This window comes from Balaenoptera ricei, chromosome 19 (assembly GCF_028023285.1).
Source record: "Balaenoptera ricei isolate mBalRic1 chromosome 19, mBalRic1.hap2, whole genome shotgun sequence".
In the NCBI taxonomy this organism is placed as follows: Eukaryota; Metazoa; Chordata; class Mammalia; order Artiodactyla; family Balaenopteridae; genus Balaenoptera; species Balaenoptera ricei.
In genome coordinates, this window is record NC_082657.1 from 10,117,179 (window position 1) to 10,143,709 (window position 26,531).

At 43.3% G+C, this 26,531-nt stretch overlaps 1 protein-coding gene across 1 annotated transcript; it reads right to left on the reverse strand.

Annotated features, from left to right (window-relative positions):
- Positions 1 to 12,603: 12,603 nt before the first annotated feature.
- On the reverse strand, positions 12,604 to 26,066 carry LOC132354061 (very-long-chain 3-oxoacyl-CoA reductase-B-like). The gene is given in 12 exon segments (XM_059905650.1): positions 12,604 to 13,074; positions 13,264 to 13,409; positions 13,884 to 13,944; positions 14,430 to 14,511; positions 14,730 to 14,764; positions 14,989 to 15,033; positions 21,186 to 21,245; positions 21,247 to 21,254; positions 21,410 to 21,520; positions 21,765 to 21,840; positions 25,518 to 25,564; positions 25,877 to 26,066. Coding segments are annotated over 12 exon segments (948 nt in total). The 5' UTR covers positions 26,037 to 26,066; the 3' UTR covers positions 12,604 to 12,957.
- Positions 26,067 to 26,531: the final 465 nt, after the last annotated feature.

Below are 26,531 nucleotides of genomic sequence, written 5' to 3' on the forward strand. Positions count from 1 at the left end.
TTCCACTGTATGGAAACACCACATTTTATTTCCCCGTGTATCAGCGGACGGACATTTAGGCTTTTTTTACTTTTTGGTTATGAACATTGTGCTCCACTTTTTTTCTAGATTACAAACATTTTCTTGGTCCCCTGAGAAGCTCTGACCTTACCCTGAGCCTCAGTTTCCACTTTTTTTTCTTCTTTTTTTTTGGCCTCGCTGCACGGCTTGCGGGATCTCAGTTCCCCGAGCAGGGACTGAACCAAGGCCACGGCAGTGAAAGCCTGGAATCCTAACCACTAGGCCACCAGGGAACTCCCTCAGTTTCCAGTTTTGTAAAATGGGGGAAAGATTCCTAACAGTTGCATTAATTTAGCACCTACTGCGTGCCAAGTGCCATGCTCCCGAGGATTCACTCAACAAACTTGCAGATTTGGAAACAGAGGCCCAGATGGGGGCAGGAGTGCAGCTAAAGTCACCATCCAACGAGTGCCAGGGGCAGGACCCCTCCTGCTCACCCCAGGCTCTGACAACAGCCCCACTGCCAAGCGAGCGGGCTGGGAGCGCTCAGCGAGGAGGCTGTGTGAGGCGTTTGGCTCAGATCCTAACCCAGAGAGAGCGCTTGTAAAACACTAACTGTTTGGATTCAGACGGAGCTGATTTCTGGCTGTGGGATTGGGGCAGGGTGGCAACTGTTTATTGGGTACCTGTTCTGTGCAAGGGGTTCCCTGAGTGTATCTTAAATGCAGAACATCTCATGGCACCATCCCCCTGGCCCTGGGAGAAGGGACTGTTTCTGTCAGGCAGGAAGTAGGCTCAGAAGGTTAGGACAGTATGTTAGAGGCAGTGGCCGGAATTTGAACCCCAATCAGATAGACTCCAAGAGCTCTTGGCCACTGTCTGCCAGCCCCGCTGTGTGCCAGGACAAGCATGCACCTAACTCACTGTACCCTGTGCCTCACTGCCGGGTCCTATCCCTGTCAACCCTTGTGAGGTGGATGGCATTACTTTTCCTGGTGCACTGATGAGGTCCCCAAGGCTCTGACGGTCACCCTGGTCACACAACCAGGAAGTGGCTGAGCAGCCCCACCACTGGGGAGAAAGATGAAGCCAGATGGGGAGGGGGCTGTCCACGGCCACGGTCCAGATGAGAGAAAGGGAGGCAGGGAGCCTCCAGGTGGCCATGCCCTCTCCTCAGACTGGGCTTGAGTCAACTGGGATCAGGATAATTCAACTCCATCTAAACGTGACATTGCAGCCAGGACCAAAAAGTCACCTGGGCAGGAAATTCTGGGAAAGGAGAGGCACCAGGGGTCAGGATCCACACTGCCCTTGGGCTTCTCGCCCCCTCCCCTCCATCCCTGCCCAGAGAGGGTGGGGACCCTCCTTTTCAGCCCAGTGCCTTTCTGATGAACAGTGTGGAAGAGGCCCCTGAGGTGTAGGGGAGAGATCAACGGTGTCCAGTGCTGACCCAGCAAAGCCCCTGGGCCCCTCCCCAGCCCTCCAGATCTGAGCAGGTGTCAAGCTTGAGGAGACAAGCCTGGGTCTCGCTGTCTGCAAAAGGAGGAGGACAAAGGAGGGAACTTACTGACCCCGCACCCTGCCTTGGAGCCTCAGCTCCCAGGCGTTCTGCAACTTGCACCCCCTATCGGAGCATCCGTGGTCGCCAGCTTTAACTCCTCTCTCTAAACCCCAAGTCACCTCTCTGAGTCCCCATGCCTATCCCTGAGATGCCACCCCTCTCTGAGTCTCTCTCTCCTTGAGACCCTGTCCCCTTCTGGAAGCCCCCTCCCAACCCTCAAGTCTCTACTCCCCTCTCTGAGCCCCTGGGAGCTGAGTCCTGTCTGCTCTGAGTCTCCATTCTCTTTAGTCCTATAAATTCCATCCATTCATCCATCCGAGTTCATCCTCTGTGCCCAACCTTGTGCAGGGTGGTGCTGGGGACACTGTGGTGACCTCAACAGCTTTGGCCCTGTGCTTATGGAACTGACAGTTGGGGGGTGGGGGTGGGGAGACACATCTATCATCCAGAGTGGTCAGGGCTAGAGGTGGGGAGCTCAGGCAGTTGGGGAAGCCCAAGAATTCTCTGACCCTGTCTGGAAATCAGGGAGGGCTTCCTGGAGGAAGAAGTATCTGCTCTGAAATTCAACCTTCACCTGGAACACAGATATCATCTTGCAGTTCACAATATCCCAGAGGCCCTGAGGCAGAAAATGGTATCAATAGATCTCCCACATTTTCTTACAGTCTCGCCTAAAGCACTTTGTTATACATGGAGCGGTTTTCAAATGGAAATTTAAAATGCTCAAATCCTTGAACTCAGAAATCCCACTTCTAGGAATGCATCCCTTTGCAATACTCACACAGGTGCAAAATGGACACTGCTACACTGCTCAAAGTGGCTAATATGGAAAACAGTCAACAGGTGACTGGTTATACTGGGTCTGGTAGGTATCGCCCCCAATGGAACACAACGCAACTAATAAAAGACTGGAGGCAGCTCTTTACAGTTCTGATATGGCACATCCTCCAAGATACACTGTTACGTGAAAAATGCAAAGTGAGGGACAGTGGAGACAGCGCAGTAAATATATTTATAACTGGATACAGACACTACCCAATTTGTATCCATAGCTACCTCTGGGGAATAGGATTGGAGGAAGAAAGGCTACCACTTTCTGATTCATAAAACTATTCTCTTTGGATTTTACGGCAAGGCACACTGATCATTAGTGCAAAGCTCAATGAATATCCAGAGTGAATCTATGTAATCAAAACGGGTCAAGGCATAGACCTTTCCCCCTTAAACCCTCTCCCAACCACTTCTGCCCCCCAAAGGTAACCACTATCCTGGTTCCAACACCATTGATTACTTTTGCCAGTTTATGAACTTTATATCGTTGGAATCATACATTCCAGCGACTCTGGCTTCTATCTTCTTTCACTCAGCACTGTATTTGAGAGATTCAACCTCGTTGTTGTGCAAAGTAGTACTTTGCTCATTCTCATTACTCTATGGGATTTCATGGCAGTAACTTGTCAGAATTTATTTATCCATTCTATTGTGGATGAACGTTTGGGCTATTTCCTGTGTAGTACCAGGCAGGTATTATTCTTTGTCCTTGCCAACACTTGATACTGAGAGTCTTTTAAAATTTTAACTATTCTAGTAGGTGTGTAGTGGCATTTCATTGTGGTTTTAATTTGAATTTTCATAATGTTTAAAAATACTGAACACCTTTTCATGAGCCTACTGGCTATTCATATATCTTCTTTTGTTAAGTGTCCAAGGCTTTTGCCTATTTTTTGTTGTGGTGTTTTGTCTTTTAATTAATTATTGAGTTCTTCATACATTCTGGAGACAAGTTTTTCATTAAATATATGTGTTGCAAACATTTTCTTCAGTTTTGGGCATGACTTTTTTTAAAAATTTTATTTATTTATTTTTGGTTGCGTTGGGTCTTCGTTGCCGTGCGTGGGCTTTCTCTAGTTGAGGCAAACGGGGGCTACTCTTTGTTGCGGTGCGTGGGCTTCTCATTGCGGTGGCTTCTCTTGCTGCGGAGCACAGGCTCTAGGCGCGTGGGCTTCAGCAGTTGCAGCACGAGGGCTCAGTAGTTGTGGCTCACAGGCTCTAGGGTGCAGGCTCAGTAGTTGTGGTGCACGGGCTTAGTTGCTTCGCGGCATGTGGGATCTTCCCAGACCAGGGCTCGAACCCGGGTCCCCTGCATTGGCAGGCGGATTCTTAACCACTGCGCCATCAGGTAAGCCCAAGAATATATATTTATAACATTGTAAATCAACTATACTTCAATAAAATGTTTTTTTAAGCTACAGTAATCAAGACAGTGTGGTACTGGTGTAAGGATATATATCATACAAACAGAATAGAGAGTGCAAAAATAAACCCAAAGTTGATTTTCTATAAATATGTAGTGTAATTCAAGGGGAGGGAAAGATAGTCTTTTCAATAAACGGCGCTGAAACAACTGGACATTTGCATGAACAAAACTGAAGCTAACTCACAATGCACACAAAAATTACCTCAAATGAATCACAGACCTAAATATAAATGCTAAAACTATAAAACTTCTAGAAAAAAATGGAGAAAATCTTCACAAACTTGGCGGAAGCAAAGGTTTTTTAGACAAGACACTAAAAGCACTAACCATAAAAGGAAAAAAAAAGATAAATGGGACTTCATCAAAACTGAAAACTTCTGTCCTTCAAAAGACAAAGTTAAGAAAATGAAACTGTAAGCCAAAACCTGGAAGAAAATATGTGTAATTATGGTTTCTACCAAAGTAGTTGAATTCAGAATATATAAAGTATCTTTACAACTTAATAATGAAAAGATTTTTTAAAATCCAACTTTAAAATGGACAAAAGACTTGAATACTTCCCCAAATAAGATATATTAATGGCCAACAAACATATAAAGATATTCAACATCTACAATTACCAGGGAAATTCAAATTAATGCCACAAAGAGATATCACTACACATCTTCTAGAAAGGCTAAAATTTTAAAAGCCTGACAATACCAAACACTGGAAAAATATGGAGCAGCTACAACTCTCATAGTATTGAACTCACAGAACTCTCACATAGTATTGAAGGGAGTCTAAAATAGTACCCGCACTTTGAAAAACAGATTGGCAGTTTCTTGTCAAGTTGAATATACATTTACCCTATGATTCAGAATTCTCCTGGGTATTTATCCAAAAGAATATAAATATATATCTTTAAAAAGACTTTACACAAATGTTCATAGAAGCTTTGTTCATAAAATCAAAAAACTGGAAATAACTCAAATGTTCATTAATAGGTGAATAGAAACAGAATAGAAACAAACTGCAGTATATTCATACAAAGGAATACCACTCATTAATAAAAAGGAATATGACACATCCATGCAACATCATGGGTGAATCCAAAACCATTATGCTGAAAGAAAGAAGCCAGCCCTAAAAGTGTACAGGTGATGTTATTTCATTTATATGAAATTCTAGTATAGGCAAAGCTAATCAATCATAACCTGAATCAGAGTTTTGATTGCCTGGAGGAGTTAAGGGAGACTGGCTGGAAAGAGGATAATAAAAACACTCTATACCTTGATTTGTATGGTGATTATGGAAGTGTAGATATTTTTCAGAACTCAGTGAACCCTACAAGGGTAGTGTGAGCATTTTTATCATAAGTGTATTACACTTCTATAATGTTAATTTTAAAAGAACTCATTTGATGGATTTAACAGCAGACTACTGCTAACAGAAGGAAAGAACAGTAAACTTGAAGACAGGTCAACAGGAATTATTCATAATGAAGCTCCAAGACAAAAGAACGGAAGTAAAAAACAAAGGAGGTGCGTGAGATATGTGGGTCACTGTTAAATGATCTGTTATGGGTATAACTGGAGTAGCATAAGGAGACAAGAGAGAACATGAATCCAGAAGCAATTTTTAAAGAAGCTTTTTTGAAGGGAACCCTCATACACTGCTGGTGGGAATGTAAATTGATGCAGCCACTGTGGAAAACAGTATGCAGTTGCCTCAAAAAACTAAAAATAGAACTACCATATGACCCAGCAATTCTACTCCTGGATATACATCCAAAAAAAAAAAACTAAAAGCACTAATTTGAAAAGATACATGCACCCCAATGTTCACAGTAGCATTATTTACAATTGCCAAGATACAGAAGCAACCTAAGTGGCCATCAATAGATGAATGGATAAAGATGTAGCATTATATACATATAAAATGGAATACTACTCAGCCGTAAAAAGAATGAAATTTTGCCATTTGCAGCAACATGGATGGACCTAGAGATTATCATACTAAGTAAAGTAAGTCAGAAAGAGAAAGACAAATGCCATATATCACTTATATGTGGAATCTAAAATATGACACAAATGAACTTATCTACAGAACAGAAACAGACTTACAGACATACGGAACAGAACTGTGGTTGCCAAGGGGTGGGGGAAGGGATGGATTGGGAGTTTGGGCTTACCAGATGCAAACTATTATATATAGAATGAATAAACTACAAGGTCCTACTGTAAAGTACAGGGAACTATATTCAATATCCTGTGATAAACCATAATGGAAAATCATACAAAAAAGAATATATACATATAAAACTGAATCACTTTGCTGTACAGCAGTAACTAACACAACATTGTTAATCAACTATACTTCAATAAATTTTTTAAAGACATCCATTTCTGAGTGTGTCTGACTATTCAATAGAAACTATGTAGCTGTATTAGTTTTCTAGGGTTGCCACAAGCACCACAAATTAGGTGGTTTAAAACAAGAATGTATTGTCTCATCATTCTGAAGGCTAGAAGTCCAAAATCAAAGTGTCAGCAGCATCCTGCCCTCTAGGGGAATCCTTCCTTTCTAGCTTCTGACAGCCCTGGACACTCCTTGGCTTGCAGCTGCATAACTCCCATCTCTGCCTTCCTTTTCACACGGCACTCTCCGTGTCTCTGTCTTTGCATGGCCATCTTCTTACAAGGACACCAGTCATACTGGATTAGAGGTCCACCTTATTCCATTATGACCTCACCTTAACTAATTACATTGGCAACACACTATTTCCAAATAAGGTTGCATTCTAGGGATTAGGATGTCCACATATCTTTTTTGGGGGGACTCAATTCAACCCATAACAGATGCCAAAAGACAAGAGAATGACATGTTTAAAGCACTGAAAGAAAACAAATTGTTAACCTAGAAGTCTATACCAGTGGTAACAACCTTTTAAAAGCAAGGTGAACAAAAGGAAAAATAGATAAGTTAGACTTCTTTAAAACTGAAAGTGAAAAGACAACTCACAGAATGAAAGAAAATATTTGCAAATCATAGATCTGATAAGGGACTTGTATCTAGAATATACAATTAACTCTTTCAATTCAATACTAAAAAGACAACCCAATTTTAAAATGGGCAAAGGATCTGAGTAGACATTTCTCAAGTGTCCAATTACAGGTGTCCAATAAGCCCATGAAAAGATACTCAAGATCATTAGTCATAAGGAGAATGCAAATCAAAACCACAATGAGATACCACTTCAACCCATTAGGATGGCAACAATAAAAAAGACAGATAATAACCAGTGTTGGCAGGGCTTCCCTGGTGGCTCAGTGGTTAAGAATCCGCCTGCCAATGCAGGGGACACGGGTTCGAGCCCTGGTCCGCGAAGATCCCACATGCCGCGGAGCAACTCAGCCAGTGCGCCACAACTACTGAGCCTGTGCTCTAGAGCCCGCGAGCCACAACTACTGAAGCCTGAGTGCCTAGAGCCCGTGCTCCTCAACAAGAGAAGCCACCGCAATGAGAAGCCTGTGCACCGCAACAAAGAGTAGCCCCCGCTCTCAGCAACTAGAGAAAACGCGCGTGCAGCAGCAAAGACCCAATGCAGCCAAAAGTTAAATAAATGAATAAATAAATAAATTAAAAATAAATAAATAAATAAAAATAAAGAGGGTTAAAGAAACATAACAGTTAAACGCAATGTATGACCCTGGATTGGAACTCAGGAAAAATGTCTAAAAAGACATTATTGTGATAACTGGAAAATTTTGAATATGGACTGTGTATTAAAGATAGTATATGTCGGGCTTCCCTGGTGGCGCAGTGGTTGAGAATCTGCCTGCCAATGCAGGGGACACGGGTTCGAGCCCTGGTCTGGGAAGATCCCACCTGCCGCGGAGCAACTGGGCCCGTGAGCCACAATTGCTGAGCCTGTGCCTCTGGAGCCTGTGCTCCGCAACAAGAGAGGCCGCGATAGTGAGAGGCCCGCGCACTGCGATGAAGAGTGGCCCCCACTTGCCGCAACTAGAGAAAGCCCTCGCACAGAAACGAAGACTCAACACAGCCATAAATAAATAAATTAATTAAATAAATAAAATTACAAAAAAAAAAAAAAAAGGAATGCTATCTTTAAAAAAAAAATAGTATATGTCAATGATAAATTTCCTAAATTCAATCACTGCATTGTTGTTATGAGGATAATGTCTTTGTTCTTAGGAATTACCTGTGTCATGATGTCTCTGTTCACATTCTTTTTTTTTTTCTTTGGCCACACCGTGAGGTATGCAGGATCTTAGTTCCCTGACCAGGGATCGAACCCATGCCCCCTGCAGTGGAAGCGCGGAGTCTTAACCACTAGACCACCAGGGAAGTCCCCTCAATTCACCTTCAAGTGGTCCATTCATCAACACCACCACCACCACCATCATCATCATCATCACATATATGTGGAGAGAGATAAAAGCAAATTAAGCAAAAATTAATGAGCGGTGAATCTAGACAAAGAGTATATGGATACTAGTCTTGTAACTTATACAGGTTTAAAAATCTTCAAAATAGAAACTTAAAAATAGCCCCACTTGTTACAGAGATATGTCCTCCTTTATGTTCTTCAAAGGTTATCAAGCTTGACCCCAAGGTGAGGGTTTGCTCTTTCTGTGGAGATGGGTCTGCAGGGTATATTCCTGGAAGTGGCATTGCTAGGTATGAGAGTAAACGCATATGTTGTTTAGTTAGTTAGCTATCATCAAATTTCTCCCCATGCAGGTTGTATCATTTTGCATGCCCACCAGCAAGGCATGAGAGTGTGTTTCCCAGCTTAGGAATTTTTGCCAACTTCATAGGTGAAAATGCCACTTCAGAGTAGTTTTAATTAGAATTGCTCTTATTATGCGTGAACTTGAGCATCTTTTCATATAGTTAAGGACGACTCATATTTGTTTCTCTGTGAACTGTCCATTTCTTTTGCACATTTTAAAACATTGGGCTTTTAGTCTTTTATATATTAAGAAGATAAACATTTTGTCTGTGATGTAAATTGTAAATATTTTCTCTGAGATTGTCACAGTTTTATTTTGCTTACGGTATCTTCTTTTTTTTTCAATAATCTCAAAAACTCCAATATTTTATTAACCATTTTATGTACATTGAGATCCAGTCTTAAAAACTGATTAAAAAAACATGTCCAGAGTTTCTTGTAAAGGCAATGTACAAATGCTCATTTACATTCTGTACATTAATAACGACGATGAAAATAAGACAATAGTTACAGCTACATAAAAATATATACAAGGATTTGAGCATTCCCTGGCAGTCCAGTGGTTAGGACTTGGTACCTTTCACTGCCACGGACCCGGGGTTCAATCCCTAGTCGGAGAACTAAGATCCTGCAAGCCGTGAGGCGTGGCCAAAATATATATATATATATATATATATATATATATATATATATATATATATACATACACACACAAGGATTCAAGATAGTCTTGATGTTATTTGGCTTATAACATGTGTAGATACTACACAAAAAATGAGGATGTAATTTTCAGAAAAGTAAAATGTGACCAAAATCACTTTTCTTCTTAAAATTTAAAAATAAAATTCCTAACTATCATAATTACTAATTCATAGCCAAATCTTAGACTAATTCAAATTAGCCAGGGTTAGACATAAGTTAAATATTTTGCATTAAAAAAATAAGGTTTACAGTTTAATAAACATACATTTGATAACATTTTCTCAAAATTAATTAAGAATGGCTTATCCACATCCTTCTAGATTCTGGAAACATACTAGAAAAAGTGAATATTGAACAGCCTGATTCTTTGGAAAGCTGCACCCCTAGCCCTGGAAAACATCCTTAAGGGGCCCAGTGATCAAACCCTAATGCGAAACTTACAATGCACCAATGATGCTGAGAACAGAGGGGGAAGTAATAAGCAGCTGTTTCACTAATATATAGTATAATTATAAGGCATGAGGTGATATTAATGAGATTTTGGGAAAGGTTTCAACTATTCTTAGGGAATCAATTAGAAATTGAGAATGACCAATCTTATAATGATCTCAAAAAGAGTATTTCACCTATTATCATGGTGCTACCTCACTAACAGGAAATTTAGTTTCTCATGACTCTTTTTTGTATTTTACTCTACTAGCTTGGGAAGCAGCTTCCTATTTTGAGAAATGTATGACATAAAATAATCATATATAATTAATGGTTTAGAAAACAAAACGATAGTAGTTTTAGAAAGGAGCAAGTATCTCTTTTACTAGGTTGTGACACCAGGGTAAGAGGGCTTAAGGTTGGAAAGCAAGGAGTGGGGGTAGTGCAGGGGTTCAAGTACAAATCTACTTCCGTTCAAGGAGAGGAAGGACGTGAGAAGGGTCTGGACAACCCAGAATGGCAGTGGCACCTGGATGTAGAGTTACCACACTGGGTCAGAGACAGGCTGGCGCATCATCCTCTGGCCTAGATGCCACGGAACCCAACCCCTACGCAATATTAAATTGGGAACACAAACATCTCAAAGCACACTTACCAAAAATAGATTATTCACCCTCATATTACACTGCCCAGAAGGAAAAAGACATTTGACTATTTTGAAAAGTGAGCTAGAAAATGATGAAGTTTCTCCTTACTTCATCTGAAAAACCCAAGGAACAAATATTTTAAAATTCTGGGACTTCCCTGACAGTCCAGTGGTTAAGACTCTGCACTTCCACTGCAGGGAGCACGGGGTTCCATCCCTGGTTGGGGAACTAAGATCCCACATGCCCCGAGGGGCGGCCAAAAAATAAATAAATAAAAGAGAAATTTAAAAGCTCCTTAACACTGTAAGGAATCCTCCGCTGCTTCCTGGTAACTGTGGGGGATCTTCATATGGATTTGGAAAAATATCTTTAAAAACTGGCTCAACTGGGCTTCGCTGGTGGCGCAGTGGTTAAGAATTCGCCTGCCAATGCAGCGGACACGGGTTCAAGTCCTGATCCGGGAAGATCCCACATGCCGTGGAGCAACTAAGCCCGTGCGCCACAACTACTGAGCCTTCTCTCTAGAGCCCGCGAGCCACAACTACTGAGCCCTCGTGCCACAACTACTGAAGCCCGCGCACCTAGAGCCCGTGCTCCACAACAAGAGAAGCCACCGCAATGAGAAGCCTGCACACCACAACGAAGAGTAGCCCCTGCTCCCTGCAACTAGGGAAGGCCCGCGCGCAGCAACGAAGACCCAACGCGACCAAAAAAAATAATAAATAAAATAAATATTAAAAAAAAACTGGCTCCACGTTTTTGAAAATTACAGGAGACACCTCAAAATTTCTTTCTAGCCTTTCCATACGTTCACGAAATTCGTGACATGTCCATCCACTTCTTCATTTTACTAAAAACCTGTATTAAACTTAATTTAGCTTAAGGTAGTATTCTGGTAAGTGAAACACAATTTCCTTCCATGATACCCTTTCCAACCGTGGGAATAATGCTTTTGAGGCAGGCAAGATATAATGAACAAGCCAACCTGTGTATAACTTCTCCCTCTAGGCTGTAGTTGGCCTGGACGGTTGCGAACTCCTCCTGGGCTTAGGCTGCGCTCCCCTCGTCCACGTTCAGCTCCCGGCACAGGGCCTGCAGCTCCTGCCAGGGTCGCGACGACCAGCATCGCCCCTTCGGCTTGCGGGACGTTCCTCGTTCATCCTCCTTCTTGGGCGCGCTACCCACAACCACCCGCGCCAAAGCTCAAAATCAGGGCCGCTTTATGATGTCTCTTCGATGGTCTGCATCCGCGTTTCTCCGCAAAAAAGTCCGTTTCTTCTCCAGGGCTTGAGCCGTCCTTCTCCGGAAATGTAATAAGAAGCGTATCATCTTTTCTTAAGTAATTTCTAAATCTGCTTAAGACGTTTTATTTATAAATTTAATTTTATTGCTCCTGGATTTTCCCCAGCATTTTTATTTTATTATTATTATTTTTAAATTTTTTGCCTGTGTCGGGTCCTAGTTGTGGCATGCAGGATCTTCGCTGAGGTATGAGGGATATTTTCGTTGCGGCACGAGGGGCTCTTCGTTGTGGCGTGCGGGCTTCTCTCTAGTTGTTGGGAGCAGGCTCCAGGGCGAGTGGGCTCTGTAGTTTGCAGCACGCGGGCTCAATTGCCCCACGGTATGTGGGATCCTAGTTCCCCGACCAGGGATCGAACCGGCGTCCCCTGTATTGTAAGGCGGATTCTTTACCGCTGGACCACCAGGGAAGTCCCTCCCCCAGCATTTTATTATGAAAAACTTCAAATATACAGGAACGTTGAAAGAGGTGTACATGTGTCTACCGCTTAGATTCTACTAACATTTTACCATACTTGTCTAACCATATTTCTACTCCCTCTATCCATCTAACTTTTCAATGCATTTCAAAGTAAGTTGCAAACATCAGTGCATTTTTCCTAAATAATTCAGCCTGCATATCATTAACTACAGTTCAATACTTGTTAGTGGTTTTTTGTTTGGTTTTGGCTTTTTTTGCTGCTTTTAATTTTCAGTATTAATAAGAAAGATTCTCCCGCTCCCAAGATGGAAAGAAATTCATTCATGGATTCTTCTAGTTGTTGTGTTTCTATTTTTATACAGGGATTTAGGGATTTCTGATTCATCTGCAGTTTATGCCGGTACATGGTGTGAGGACTGGATCCAATTTTATACATATATGTATACACACAGACACACACACACACACACACAGGGAGTCTCTATTTTAAAAAATATTTTTATTGAGATTTAATTCACATACCATAAAATTAACCCTTTTAATGTGTACAATTTAGTGGGTTTTAGTATTTCACAAAGTTGTGCAGCCATCATCGCTACAATCTATATATGTACGTATCTATGTGTGTATATATCTGTTTGCTTGTTTTTCTCCAAATGTCTATCTAGTCTCAGCGCCACATATTAAAAACTCCAACTTTCTGCCCGAGATTTGAGATGCTGCAGTTGTTACTAAATTTCTGGGTGTTCGGTGGTCCACTTACGTTCCATTGGTCTGCTTGTCCATCTGTTTCGATATGTGGGAAGTCTTTGCTAACAACAGCCCTGGCCTAGGATTCTGGAGGGGGCGGGGGTGGGGGTGGGGAACGATGGACATGTGGCCACGCCTCTTCAAGGCCTTTAGTCAAGTTCTGTTACGAAGAAACCGTGCCCGATTCCAGCTCACCAACAGAGATAAAAGCTTTAATCCCCAGCGACTGAGAAAAAACCAGCTGGGCAGGAAGATGGTCAGCAGGAAACCCTGCGAAGGAGAGGTACCAAGGATCAAGACACCCCCCATTCTTGAGTCCCCCGTCTCCTCTCCTGGCTCCCCAGCCCGGGGTGGGGACCCGCCCCTTCTCTGGAGGTCTCCCCCTTTCTGAGGGCTAGTGGACCCGGGCCAGGGACTGTCGCATCCAGCCCTCTGACAAGGATTGCCCCAGGAAAGCACCTGCACAGCGTGGCGGAGGCACTCAGGGGTTTGGGAGGTGAGGCCAAGTGTGTCCAACGCCTGCCAAGCGAAGTCCTCGGGACTCACCACGAGCAGCCCGCTTTTCAAGGGATTTGTTTCAACCAAAAAGGGGCTCACTGTTTGCAGGCAGGAAGGGGGTCAAGAAAAAGAACTTCCCTCCCCCTAAGCCTAAGCTCCCAGGCCCTCTCCGAGAATCCCTGAGTCCCACTCCTCTTGCCGACCACGTCCCAGACACGCCCCGGCCACGCCTTCGAGGCCACGCCCCCTCGAGAACCCACCGCTTCCGATCGTGGCTCCAAGGTAGCTCATCTTATTCTTTTTTTTTTTTTTCAGGTTTTTCTTTCCTTCCTTCCTTCCTCTCTTCCTTCCTCCCTTCCCTCCTTCCGTTCTATTTTATTGAAGTACAGTTGATTTACATCCACTGAAGCTCTTCTGAGTCTCGGTCCTCTCTCAGACGCCCCCCCCACCCCATCCCCACCCCGCCCCTGCTCCTAAGACCTTCAGCTGTCTCTCAGCTCCTCCCCCCTCAGAGTCCTCCCCTTCTGAGCTGCCACTGTTGTCCCTTTTGAGCTGAGTCCCCGCGGAGTCAGGCACCTGCACAATGACCCCCTCGGAGTGGTACTCTGCGCCCACTGCCACGGAGAAGCTTCGCGCAAAGGCCTGCGGAGAAGGGGAGGGAGGGTCCCAGGACCAAGAGCTTTCCCCGTGCAAACTCCTCCAGCCCGCCCTTGCCCCAGCGCCGTCCCTGATCCTAGAACACTCTACCGCCAGGAGGGGCCCCACCCTCAAGGCCCAAGTCCTCACCGTAACGCCTGAAATCTTCCTTGCTCTAAGCCCTCCCTCTGTTCCCATACACTCACTCTCCATTCCAGCCGGGCCAGTCTCTGAATTCCCTTTCTCCCACCTCATGGGTTCTCTTGACCCCTAGCCTCTGTTTCTCTGAAAAAACGAACAAAAAACCTGGCCTGTCCACTGGACTGTGCCCCAGATGTCTGTCTGAAATATTATTAGCCTCAGACTCAGGTGGCACATCACACACATGCATGCAACCCTTTTCCACCATAACCTTCAGTGCCAGAATTAAGGGCTACTGCAGGAATTCCAGCATGGCAGCCAGCCCTTGCCTGGTCTGTGGGTCTGGGTACCGTGGTGTCTGCATACACTGCTGCAAATGGATAGGGGCTCCTGTCAGTTATTGAAGATATGTTGATGATGATACCTTTGCCCCTGGAGGAGGAAGCATCATTTGGAAGGTAGTCATTGCCAGGGAACAGAGGGTCCCAGTGATCTCCCCACCTCCACCCCTTAGTCGCTGTCCTTATTTGAGAAAGACCAGAGAGACGGGGAACAACTGGAAATGTGGATGGGACAGCTTGGGAATGGACAAAGCCCGGAGGCTGGATGGGGGAAGATCCAGAGTGAAAGACAAAGAGACTGCGGCTTACCTGGTGACCATTTGGGGCAGGACGATTCTAGTCATCTGCAGGAGGAATGGAGAGGACCCTGTCTTTCCCTTTCCACTGCTTTCACCTGCCCAGACTTCTGCCCCCTCCTCAAGTTCACTCCTATCCCCCTACCTTCCCTCAGGGAATATTCCCCTAGCACTTCCTCTATGCCAGGCCCAGTTCTGGGGGATGGTGGGGACCACCCAGAGCGATCAGAGCTCGCTGACCTTGGACCCAGTCCCTCCTAGCCCCGACTCACCTGGACCACAGACATCATGTTGCAGTTTATAACATCCAAGAATTTCTGGGGGAAGAAAATGGAACCAATCAGTCTTTCCCTTCACCAGCCCTGCCACAACTCCGATATTTTCTAGTTTACTTTTCTTTTAATGTGGAACACATTTTTAAAACGTAGCATCTACTAGAATTTAAAATGCACATAAACTTTGACACATCAACTCCACTCTGGAAATTTATTCCTCTCTAAGATACTCACACATGTGGGAACTGCATATGTCCAAAGATATTCATTGCAACACAATTTGTAGTCACATACACTAGGAAACATCCTGAATGCCCATCAATACTGGGATGACTAAATAAACACAGGGTAGCCAATGGATGGATCACTGAGCACCAGGTAAAAAGAATGGGTCAGCTAATTATTCTGATTAGAATAATCCCCAAGATACATGCCTACCTGTGAAAGGTAAAGTGCAGAACAATAGGCTGCCGCCATCTGGATAAAAGATACATATACATACTTCTCTATGCACAGAGAAAAAAAACTACCACATTTTAAATTGGGGGTCACTTTTGGGGGATAGTATTGGAGGAAGAAGGGAAATTTTCACTTTCATTTCATAAACTTCTCTCTTTGGATTTTTTGATCAGTAAAGTTTTTTATAAATGTATACCATACACATACCAAAGTGCATAAATCTTTAGTGTAAAAAATGAACACAAATCTTTAGCCTCTACCCACATAAAGAAAGTATTGACAGTTTCCCAGATTCTTCATCTCCTGCAGTCACTACGCTTGCCTCTTCCCCAGTTAACCACTGTCTTGACCTCTAACACACTCTAGAATAGTTTCGTTCAGTTCTGAACTTTATTTAAGTGGAATCATTGAGTATGTATCCTTTTATCTCTGGCTTTGTCTGCTAAACATTATGTTTATAAGATTCTTCCGCGTTATGTGTAGCAGAAGTTCATTCATGTTCACTGCTATAATTTTCCATCGTATGAAGGCGGCATGCTTTATTTCTCTAATCAACCCACTCCTGGGCATATATCCAGAGAAAACCATAATTCGAAAAGATACATGCACCCCAATGTTCATAGCAGTGCTCTTTACAATAGCCAAGACATGGAAACAACCTAAATGTCCATTGACAGAGGAATGGATAAAGAAGATGTGGTACATGTATACAGTGGAATACCACACAACCATAAAAAAGAATGAAATAATGTCATTTGTAGCAACATGGATGGACCTAGAGATTATCATACTAAGTGAAATAAGTCAGACAGAGAAAAACAAATACCATATGATATCACTTATATGTGGAATCTAAAAAGATGATACAAATGAACTTACTTATGAACCAGAAACAGACTTGCAAACTTTGAAAACAAGCTTATGGTTACCAAAAGGGAAAGGAAGGGGGGAAGGATAAATTAGGAGGCTGGGATTAACGTATACACACTAGTACATATAAAATAGATAAACAACAAGGTCCTACTGTATAGCACAGGGAACTCTACTAAATATTCTGTAATAACCTAAATGGGAAAATACTCTGAAAAAGAATGAATATATGTACATCTATAACTGAACCACTTTGCTGTACACCTGAAACTAACACAATATTGTAAATCAACTACACCCCAGTATAAAATAAAAATTAAATTAAAAAGTATTTAAATTCCAAAAAAAAAAAAGAAAGAATTCCAGTTGTTCCACATCCCCAACAACACTTGGCACTGACAATATTTTTAGCATTAACCATTTTAGTGGCTGTGTAGTTGTAGCTCACTCTGGTTTTAATCTGCAGTACCCTAATAAGAATGAGGTTTATTTTTTAAAAGTTCAGTGCAGGGCTTCCCTGGTGGTGCAGTGGTTAAGAATCCACCTGCCAATGCAGGGGACATGGATTGGAGCCCTGGCCTGGGAAGATCCCACATGCCGCGGAGCAACTAAGCCCGTGCGCCACAACTACTGAGCCTGCGCTTTAGAGCCTGCGAGCCACAACTGCTAAAGCCCGCACGCCTAGACCCCGTGCTCTGCAACAAGAGAAGCCACCGCAATGAGAAGCCCGCACACTGCAACAAAGAGTAGCCCCTGCTCACGGCAACTAGAGAAAGCCTGCGTGCAGCAACGAAAACCCCCCAATGCAGCCAGAAATAAATAAATAAATAAATAAAATTTATTTTTTTAAAAAAGGCTAAAAAAAAAAAAGTTCAATGCAGCAAGAAGATATAACAATTATAAAGATATACAGATCTAACAACAGAGCCCCAAAATATGTGAAGCAAAACACCATATACAAAAAACTCTAAATGGATCAAAGTCCTAAACGTAAGAGCCAAAATTACAAAACTCTTGAAAGAAAACAGAGGAAAAGCTTTATGACATTGGGTTCGGCAATGATTTCTTGGATGATACCAAAAGCACAAGCAGCAAAAGAAAAATAGATAAACTGTACTTCATTAAAATTAAAACCTTTTGTACATTAAAAGATACTATCAACAGAGTGAAAAGGCAACTTGCAAAATGGCAGAAAATTTACAAATCATTCATTTGATAAGGTATTAATAACCATAATATATAAAGAGCTTCTACAACTCAAACACCAATGAGTCAAAGAAGAAATCACAAAAGAAATTTAAAAATACTTCGAGACAAATGAAAATAGAAATTAAAACACAACATACCAAATTTACATTTATCTAGATTGGCTAAGAAAAAAAATACTGAAATTACTAAAATCAGAAATGAAAGTGGGACATTACTACTGATTCCACAGAAATAAAAAGGATTATAAGAGAGTATTATGAACAACTGTACACCTATAAATTGGATAATCTAGATGAAATAGGTAAGTTCCTAGAAACACAAAACCTACTGTGACTCAATCAGGAAGAAATAGAAAATCTGAACAGACCCATAACTAGTAAGGAGATTGGACCAATAATCAAAAATTTCCCAAGAAAGAAAATTCCTGGATAGATGACTTTGCTGATGAATTCTACCAAACATTTAAAGAAGAACTAATGCCAATTCTTCTCAAACTCTTCCAAGACATTGAAGAGGAGAGAACACTTCTTAACTTATTCTATGAAGCCAGCATTGCTCTGATACCAAAGTCAAAGACACTACAAGAAGGGAAATCTACAGACCAATATCCCTCATGAACACTGACACAAAAATCCTCAACACAATGCTAGCAAATTGAATTCAACAGCATATTGAAAGGATTATACACCATGACCAAGTGGGATTTGTTCCTAGAATGCAAGGATGGTTCGATATACAAAAATTGACTAATGTAACACAACACATTAACAGAATAAAGAAAAAAATCTCATGATCACCTCAATTGATGCAGAAAAGTATTTGACAAAATTCAACACCTTTCATGATTAAAACATTCAATAAACTAGGAATGGAAGGAAACTATCTCAACATAATAAAGATATGAATAATGCACATAAAATAATACATATAATAATATGAAAAGCCCACAGCTAACATCACACTCAGTGGTGAAATACTGAAAGCATTTCCTGCTTTTGCCATTTCTGTTCAACACAGTACTGGAAGTTCTAGCCAGAGCAACTAAGCAAGAAAAGAAGTCAAAGGTATTCAACCTGAAAAGGAAGAAGTAAAATTATCTCTGTTTGCAGATGATATGCTCTTACATGTAGAAAATCTTAAAGATTCCACAAAAAAGTGAAAACTAATAAGCAAACTCACAAAGAAGTGGGATACAAAATCAATACCAAAAACTCTGCTGCATTTCTATACATGAACAATGAACAACCCAAAAGTGAAGTTATGAAAACAATTCCATTTGCAATAGCATCAGAAAGAATAAAAGAATAAATATACTTAGGAATTAACTTAACCAAGGAAGAAAGACATATACTGAAAACTATAAAACATTACTGAAAGATATTAGAGAAGAGATACAAATTGGAAAGACATCCCATATACATGGGTTGGAAGACTTAATATTGCTAAGATGTCAGTACTACCCAAAGTGATCTACAGATTCAATGCAATCACTATCAAAATCCTAACAGCATTTTTGCAGAAATAGAAAAACCCAGCCCAAAATTGATATGGAATCTCAAGGGACCCTGAGATTAGCCAGACTAATCTTGCATCATCATTTCCACTTCTGGGTATATGCCCAAAAGAATTAAAAGCAGGTACCCAAACAGATATTTGTACACCAACAGTTCACAGCAGCATTATTCACAACAGCCAAAAGGTGGAAACAACCCAAGTGTCTATCAACAGATGAAGAGGTAAACAAAATGTGGTATATACGTATGATAGAATATTATTCAGCCTTAAAAAGGAAGAAAATTGGGACACATGCTACAACATGGATGAACCCTGAAAACATTTTGCTAAATGAAATAAACCAGGCACAAAAGGACAGATACTGTATGATTCCACTTATATGAGGCACCTAGAAGAGACAAATTCATAGAGACAGAAAGTAGAATGGTGGTTTCCAGGACCTGTGGGTAGGGAGGAATGGAGGGGGGGCATTACTGTTTAATAGGTAAAGAGTTGAAAAAATCCTGGAGATGGCTGGTGGTGATTGTTTCACAAAAATCTGAATGTACATAATACCCCTGAACTGTACACTTCAATATAGACAAAGTTTAAGTTATATATATTTGCCATAACTTAAAAATAAAGAAAATAAAAAGAATGAAGTTCTGATACTTGCTAACAACATGGATGAAATTGAAAACATTATGCTAATTGAAATAAGCCAGGCACAAAAGGAAAACTATTCTATGATGTCACTTGTATGAGGTATCTAGAATTAGCAAGTTCACAGAGACAGAAAGTAGAGATAGATGCTACCAGGGGTAGGTAATAGGGAAGAATGTGGAGATACTGCTTAACAGGACCAGAGTTTCTGTTTGGGATGATGAAAAAGTTCTGGAAACAGATAGTGGTGACAGCTGTACAACACTGTGAATGTATTTAATGCCACTGAGTTGCACACTTTAAAATGGTTAAAATGGCAAGTTTTATGTTACATATGTTACAATTCTTTAAAAAAAAATCTATGCTATTTCCATTATCTTGGTTACATGTGGACCTCATTACATTATCTATTATTTCTCTTGCTTTCAATCACGATTTTTCTTCTAATATTCCTGGTTATATTTTGCTGAGTGCTGGATATTTAATATTTTAAAAATTGTATTGCTAATTCGAGTCCCTGGACTACATCGTTTTTCTCTAAAAATGGTTTGGTTTGGTTTCGCTTCTCCCCGGCAGCTAAACTAGGGGGCGCTAAAATATCAGTTCAACTTAATCCCGACGGGAATCGAGATCATTTAAAACCTGGCTTCAGTTCCTATGAAACCTACTTTACCCTAACTCCTGGATTATAGTTTTCAGGATCTCAGCCTAAAGCCTGGGATATTTTCCAAAGCTTTGCACTACATAATTTGTTGCAGCTCGCACACTATGTTGAAAGCTCTGCTTTGCCTCTTAAATGCTCATTCACTTTGAAGGGAAATGTTGCTTCAAATGTCAGATTCACCCCTCTTGGATTCTTTCTTCTCTCAAATCCTGGTGAGACAATTCCTCATTGCCTTAGTAGTTTGATGCCTTCAGACAGTTATTTTAAAAATATTTTATCCAGCTTTCCTAATCGTTCTCATTTGCAGGGTTAGTCTTAAACCACAACTTCCTCTAACACCAGAGGCAGAATACACAGACTGCCTCTCTTTACATTTTCTAAAATGAGCCTATGCATTACTTTTGAAATAATAATAAGTAAAATCTAAAAGCCATCCTGATCTCCTATTTTGTCTATGTCTAATAATAATGGCCCACATTTGTGGAGCACACAACTTAGGTTTATGTGCATTATTTTATTCCATTGTCATATCAGCCCTATGAGGTCAGCAAAAATATGGATTCCCATTTTATAGATATGAAACTGAGGCACTGACTTGCCCACGTGGCTCATTTCCCCTTAAAGTCAGCAGAACCAGACTCAGCTTGAACAGCTGTCCCCGTTGGGCACCGCAGAAGGGCGCCCCATGGAAGGAGAGACCTCCTTCACGTCCTAGACACCGTAGGTCTGTAGCTCTCAAAACAATAAACAAAGCTAGTGTATCGCGCCGGGTTTTCCAACAGAGGGAGCAGTGTGAGGCAGAAGTACCCGCGGACTAGTACTCGGTTTTACTCACTTAGGCGATGTCCTCACAGTCGAGCAGTTTCCTCAAGCCAGGTGCATACTGCTTGCCCACAATTGTTTACTGAGTGAGAGGGGGCAAATTGTTTGTTTCACTCCAACGGTCCCAGGGAGACGGGGTAGGGGCAAAAGAGAGGGCGACCACAGCGAGTTCCGGGTCAGGGTGAGAACGGGGGCAAGTTGAGGGCAGCGCTCCTCCCAACAGGCACAGGGACGTACTCAGTACTCCGATCTCCAGGTCCTTCAGTCCTGCCTCAATGGCCTCGTAGGTCTCCAAGCCTCCGGTGAAATCCACCTGGATGACTCGTGTGCTTTTGCCATGAAGCCTCTCTGGGAAGGGCAGTGGGACCCAGGCCCTTAGCTGGAATCGAGTCCGACCTCTGCCCCCGTCCCTGTTCAGCCCCAGCCCCTACATGATGGCCCCAGATGCGTAGATGGCTAGCTCCCCGCACGCGCCTCGGCCACCTACAGACCTCGTCCGGGATCACGCCCCAGGCCACGCCCCCGGCCACGCCCCCGTCTAGCCCCAGCCCTTGACCCAGAACTTTACCCGCTCCCCTCTTCCCCTCCTCACCTATCGCCTTTGCCTCGTGCTCCAACGTGCTCAGGTCTCGACGGATGAGGACGATGTTCAGACCTCTCCCGGCGAGCTGCAGGGGATGCATTCATTCATTTATTCACGAAAGCCACAAATATTTACTGTGTGCTGACAGGGTGCTACAGTCTTATAGGCGCTGTGGGTGCAGAGGTGAACAAAAGAGAAATACGAAAGTCTGCCCTCCTGGAGCATGCATTCTGGGGAAAGACTTTTCCAGACAGACAGAACAGCAAGTGCAAAGGCCCTTGCACAAAGGCTGGCAGCTTCGAGGACGCCGTACAGTCCAGTGTGCACTGAATGAAGTGGCCAGTTGTACAGGAGCCCAGATCATGGAGCCTCGAATGCCCCAGTAAAGACTCTGGCTTTTATTCTCAGTGACATAAGAATCCAATAATTTTTATACCTTCCTTCTTTCATGCATTTATTCAAAATGTGTCTATTGAGCCCTTGCTCTTTGCTGGGTGGTGCTGGGGTCACAGCATGCCCAAGATAGACCCAGTCTCACTCAGCAGCCAGAGGGTTCTCTCTGAAATACAAACCTGTTCCTGCCTTCCCCTGCTCAGAACCTGCCTTGACTCCCCAGTGTCTCTGAGATAAAACTACACTCCTCACCGTGGCCTCAAGTGGCCTGGCTCTGGCCTGAGTCTTCAGCTGTCTCTCCTGCCGGTGGCCGTCTATGGGAATCCAGGCACAGCAGACAGTTCATTTAGTCCCAAGAGCACCCCCTGAATTTTCCTGCCTCTGGGCCTTTGCACATGCTGCTTCTTTTGCCTTGAATGCCCTTCTACTTGAAACAAAGTCAGCCAATATTTTTGGAATGGGTGCTCAGCAGTATTTTGGTGCATGTCTGACCCTCTCAACCTGCCTGTCTGAGGGTGACATGTTATGTGGGACTGAGTGTCCATCAGCTTTGGAGGGGGGCTGGGCACAAACATCTCAACAGCTCCAGAGTCTGAGAGGTTGATGCTGTGAAGGGCATTTATTCATTCAACAAACATTTGCCCAGAATCTGCTTGTGCCTGGCCTTGTGCTAGGTGGTGCTGACCAGCACAGCCACAGCCCTGCCCTCTTGGGGCTCACAGTGCAGTGCTGGGACAGACCAGTCCCCAGATGGCAATGACTCAGAGTGGCCATCATTACCAGCTGACTTGCATCCAGACACAAATTCTCTCCCTTTCCACCAGGATTGCCTTTCTATTCATGCACTAGCCTCCCCTCCCTTCTTGTCCACTCAAGGACATCACTCCAGCTTTCTCCCATCTTCCCCCTTCATCGAAACCTCTCCCTCTTCTGGATGACTCCCATCAGCATGAAATCCTACCAGAATCTCTCTCATTTTCTCTGTTCAGGCATTGGCCCATTTCTCATCACACCACCGCAGTTTACTCAACATTCTAAGAGAGGATTGTTTATCCTGGCTCTCTTACCACATCCTCTTGTACCCAATCCAATCGGTCTCCCACCCCCACCATGCCACCCAAACCACTCTGGTCACCAATAACTTCCACGATGGTAAACCGAGTGCTGTATTCTCAGCACCTCCCAGTAGCAACTGACACATTCATCACCCCTTCCTCCTGGAAACATTCTTTCCCTGGCTTCCAAGACCTCTCTTCCAACCCTGGTTTTCCCCCCATTCTCAGTTCTTGTGCCTTCTCATCTTCTGTACCTCTTAACTTTGGGTGCTCCAGGGAGCACTCTGGGGTGATTCAGGCTGTGCTCCCCTTCTCCATCAACACCCACTACCACAGGCACCTCATCTAGTCTCATGACTTTAAATGGGATCATTATGTTGATGATGCTTCCACTTATATCTCCACCCAAACCTCCCCTCTGAACTCCAGAATGGCATTTCCAACTTCTGGAACTTCTCAACTTGGACACCTATTTGGTATCTCACACTTAGAATGTCCAAAACGAGACTCCTTCCTGTTTCCCCCAAACTTGGTCCTCCCCTCAGTTCAACTCCATCTCAGTAATGGCAGCTGCATTTTTTGAGGTATTCTGGTCAAAAATTTTATAGTAATTTATTTTATGAGGCCAGCATTACCCTAACACCAAAAACCAAACAAAGATATTACAAGAAAAGAAAACTATAAACTAATACCACCTCTTATAAACTTAGACACAAAAATTCTCAACAAAATAGTAGTAAATCAAATCTAGCAATATAGAAGAAGGATAATCAATAATCACCAAGTGGGGTTTATTGCAAGAATGCAGGGTTGGTTCAACATTTGAAAAATCAATTGATGTAATATACTATATAAACAGAGTAAAGAAGAAAAACCACATGATCACCTCAACAATCACCAAAAAGTTACCTGACAAAAGTCAACCTCCATCCATGATAAAAACTCTCAGCAACCTAGGTATAGAAAGGAACGTCCTTAACCTTATAAAGGTTACATAAATACATACACACTTACACACATTTTAAAAGCCTACAGCTAACATTATACTTAATGGTTGAAAACTGAATGCTTTTCCTCTAAGATCAGGAACAAGGGAGGATGATATTCACTCTTACCACTCCTCTGAACATCATACTTAATTTGCTGGGCAATACAATAAAGCAAGAAAAAGAAATAAAAGGTACACAGATTGGAAAGTCAGAAATTAAATTGTCTCTTACACAGATGACATGACTGTCTACATAGAAAATCCCAAGAAATCCACAAAAAAGCTACAAGAACTAAGAGCTGAGCTTAGCAAGGTTTCGGGTTACAGGGTCAGAAGTTTGGAGTCGTACTCCACATCCAATCTTTTTAATAAATCTTGTCAGCACTACCTTCAAAATCAATCCAAAATCCAAGTACTTCTTATGCCTCTATGCTGTCACCCTGGTGTAAGTCATCAAGATCTCCTGCTTGGATTTTGCAAGAGCTTTTTAGCTGATCTCCCTGCTTCCATCCTCACCCCCCTATAGTATCGCATCCCTCTTCAGAACCCATGTCACTCAGTAAATGTTAAGGTCTCCACCATAACCTACCAGATTCCCCATGATCTTCCCTGAAATTGCATCTTTGCCCTCATCTCCTACTGTTCCCCTCTCCCTTTCATTCTGATACAAACACAGTGGCCCCTTTCCTGCTTCTCCAACAAGCAATGCTTCCTACCTCAGGGCCTTTGCACTGGCAGTTTCTTCTCCCTGGAAATTCCTTCTCCCAGTTATTCACAAGACTCCCTCCCTCACTTCCTTCTGTTCTTTGCTCAGTGCTGCCTTCTCAGTGACACTTCTGATTATCCAATATAAAAATTGGAACGTGCACATCCCCAGGGCTCCCTGTTCTCCTTTCCTGATTTATTTTTCTCCTTAACTCTTATAACCATTTGATACACTATACATTTCATTTGTTTATCTTATTTACACCTGTCTCCCCTCACTTCAACATAAGCTTCACGATGGCAAGGTCTTTTGATTTTTTTTAATCTATTTTGTTCACTGCTGTACCCCTGGCACCTAGAAGATGCCTGGCACGTGGAGGTGGTATATAAATATGTTTTGAATGAATAAATCAGGGCAATGATGGGAGAACATCAAGGGTCTGTAGAAGCCCAGTGTAAACACCCACCCCCACCCTGGGGAGCAGAGGGGAGGCTTCCTGGAGGAGAGGACGTCTGAGGGAACCAGATAAAGCACACAATTCTCAGTCTAATAGAGTTAGCTGACAACAGACAAACAGACAGGAGAAGCTCTCCCACCACACACGCCAAGCCCTGGCTCACCTCATGTGCATAAGCCTTGCTGATGCCGTTGGTGGCCCCTGTCACCACTAGAATGGAGAGAAGGAGCAGAGGGCAGGAGGGGAGCACCCCCAGATCCAACCCCCCTATCATCCCCTCCACTGTCCCTCTTGTCCCTTTTTGCACCTTTTCTGGGACCCTCCTTCACTGAAGCCCAACCCCTCCTGGTTCCAGAACTTCATGCATTCCACGCCTCCCTTGCCCTGGTTGCTCCAGCCTTCACGTCTCTTTCTTCCAGGAGTCCCTGGCCTCTGCCCTGATTAGGGACCCTCACCTGTCATCTGTCCTCGTTCCTGCTGTCCCCACCCCTACCTGCCTGGCTCGGAGTCCTCCTTCCTCACCTGCCCAGGCTCTGTGCGCCCGGAGCCAGGGCTTGCCCCGGCGTGCCAGGGCAGCAGGTAAACATAGACTGTGTAAGCCCGCCCCCCAAGTCGCCCACAGCAGCAGGCACGTGGCGGTAACCGCTCCCCCCACTCTCAGCACATCCCAGTCCGACTCCATCCCAACCCCAGCCAACAAGTCATCCAACCTAGGGCCAACGAGGCTTTCTTTGGGAGCAGCTATTTCAAGCCTGGCGTGCCTACTCCGCCTTAGCCCCGCCCACACTACTAGTCAAGAATTCCGCCCCGCCCCTCACTCTAGCCACGCCCAGTGGGGGTTTATTCTAACCAGTAGCCTCGCCCATCGGTCCTAGCACCGCCCCTATCTAATTGGGCCACACTTGGGCTTAATGTCGGTCCTGAATCCCTGCAGAGCAGGTGTACATCCAGCCTCCCCTCAGCCCACAGAGCTGGGCAAAGGGTGCCCACAGATGACCACCGTTTGGGTCACTGAACTCAACCTAGATGCTGGTGGGGGCCAGAACTGATAATAGCGATCAGTCACTAGAGGGTTTTGTCAATGCACAGTTTGTCTGAAGAACCTGACCTACAGATTATCTGCTTGGGCAGTGTAAAAGCCAAAGCCCTTACAGCGGCTTTACGTGACTTTGCTCCT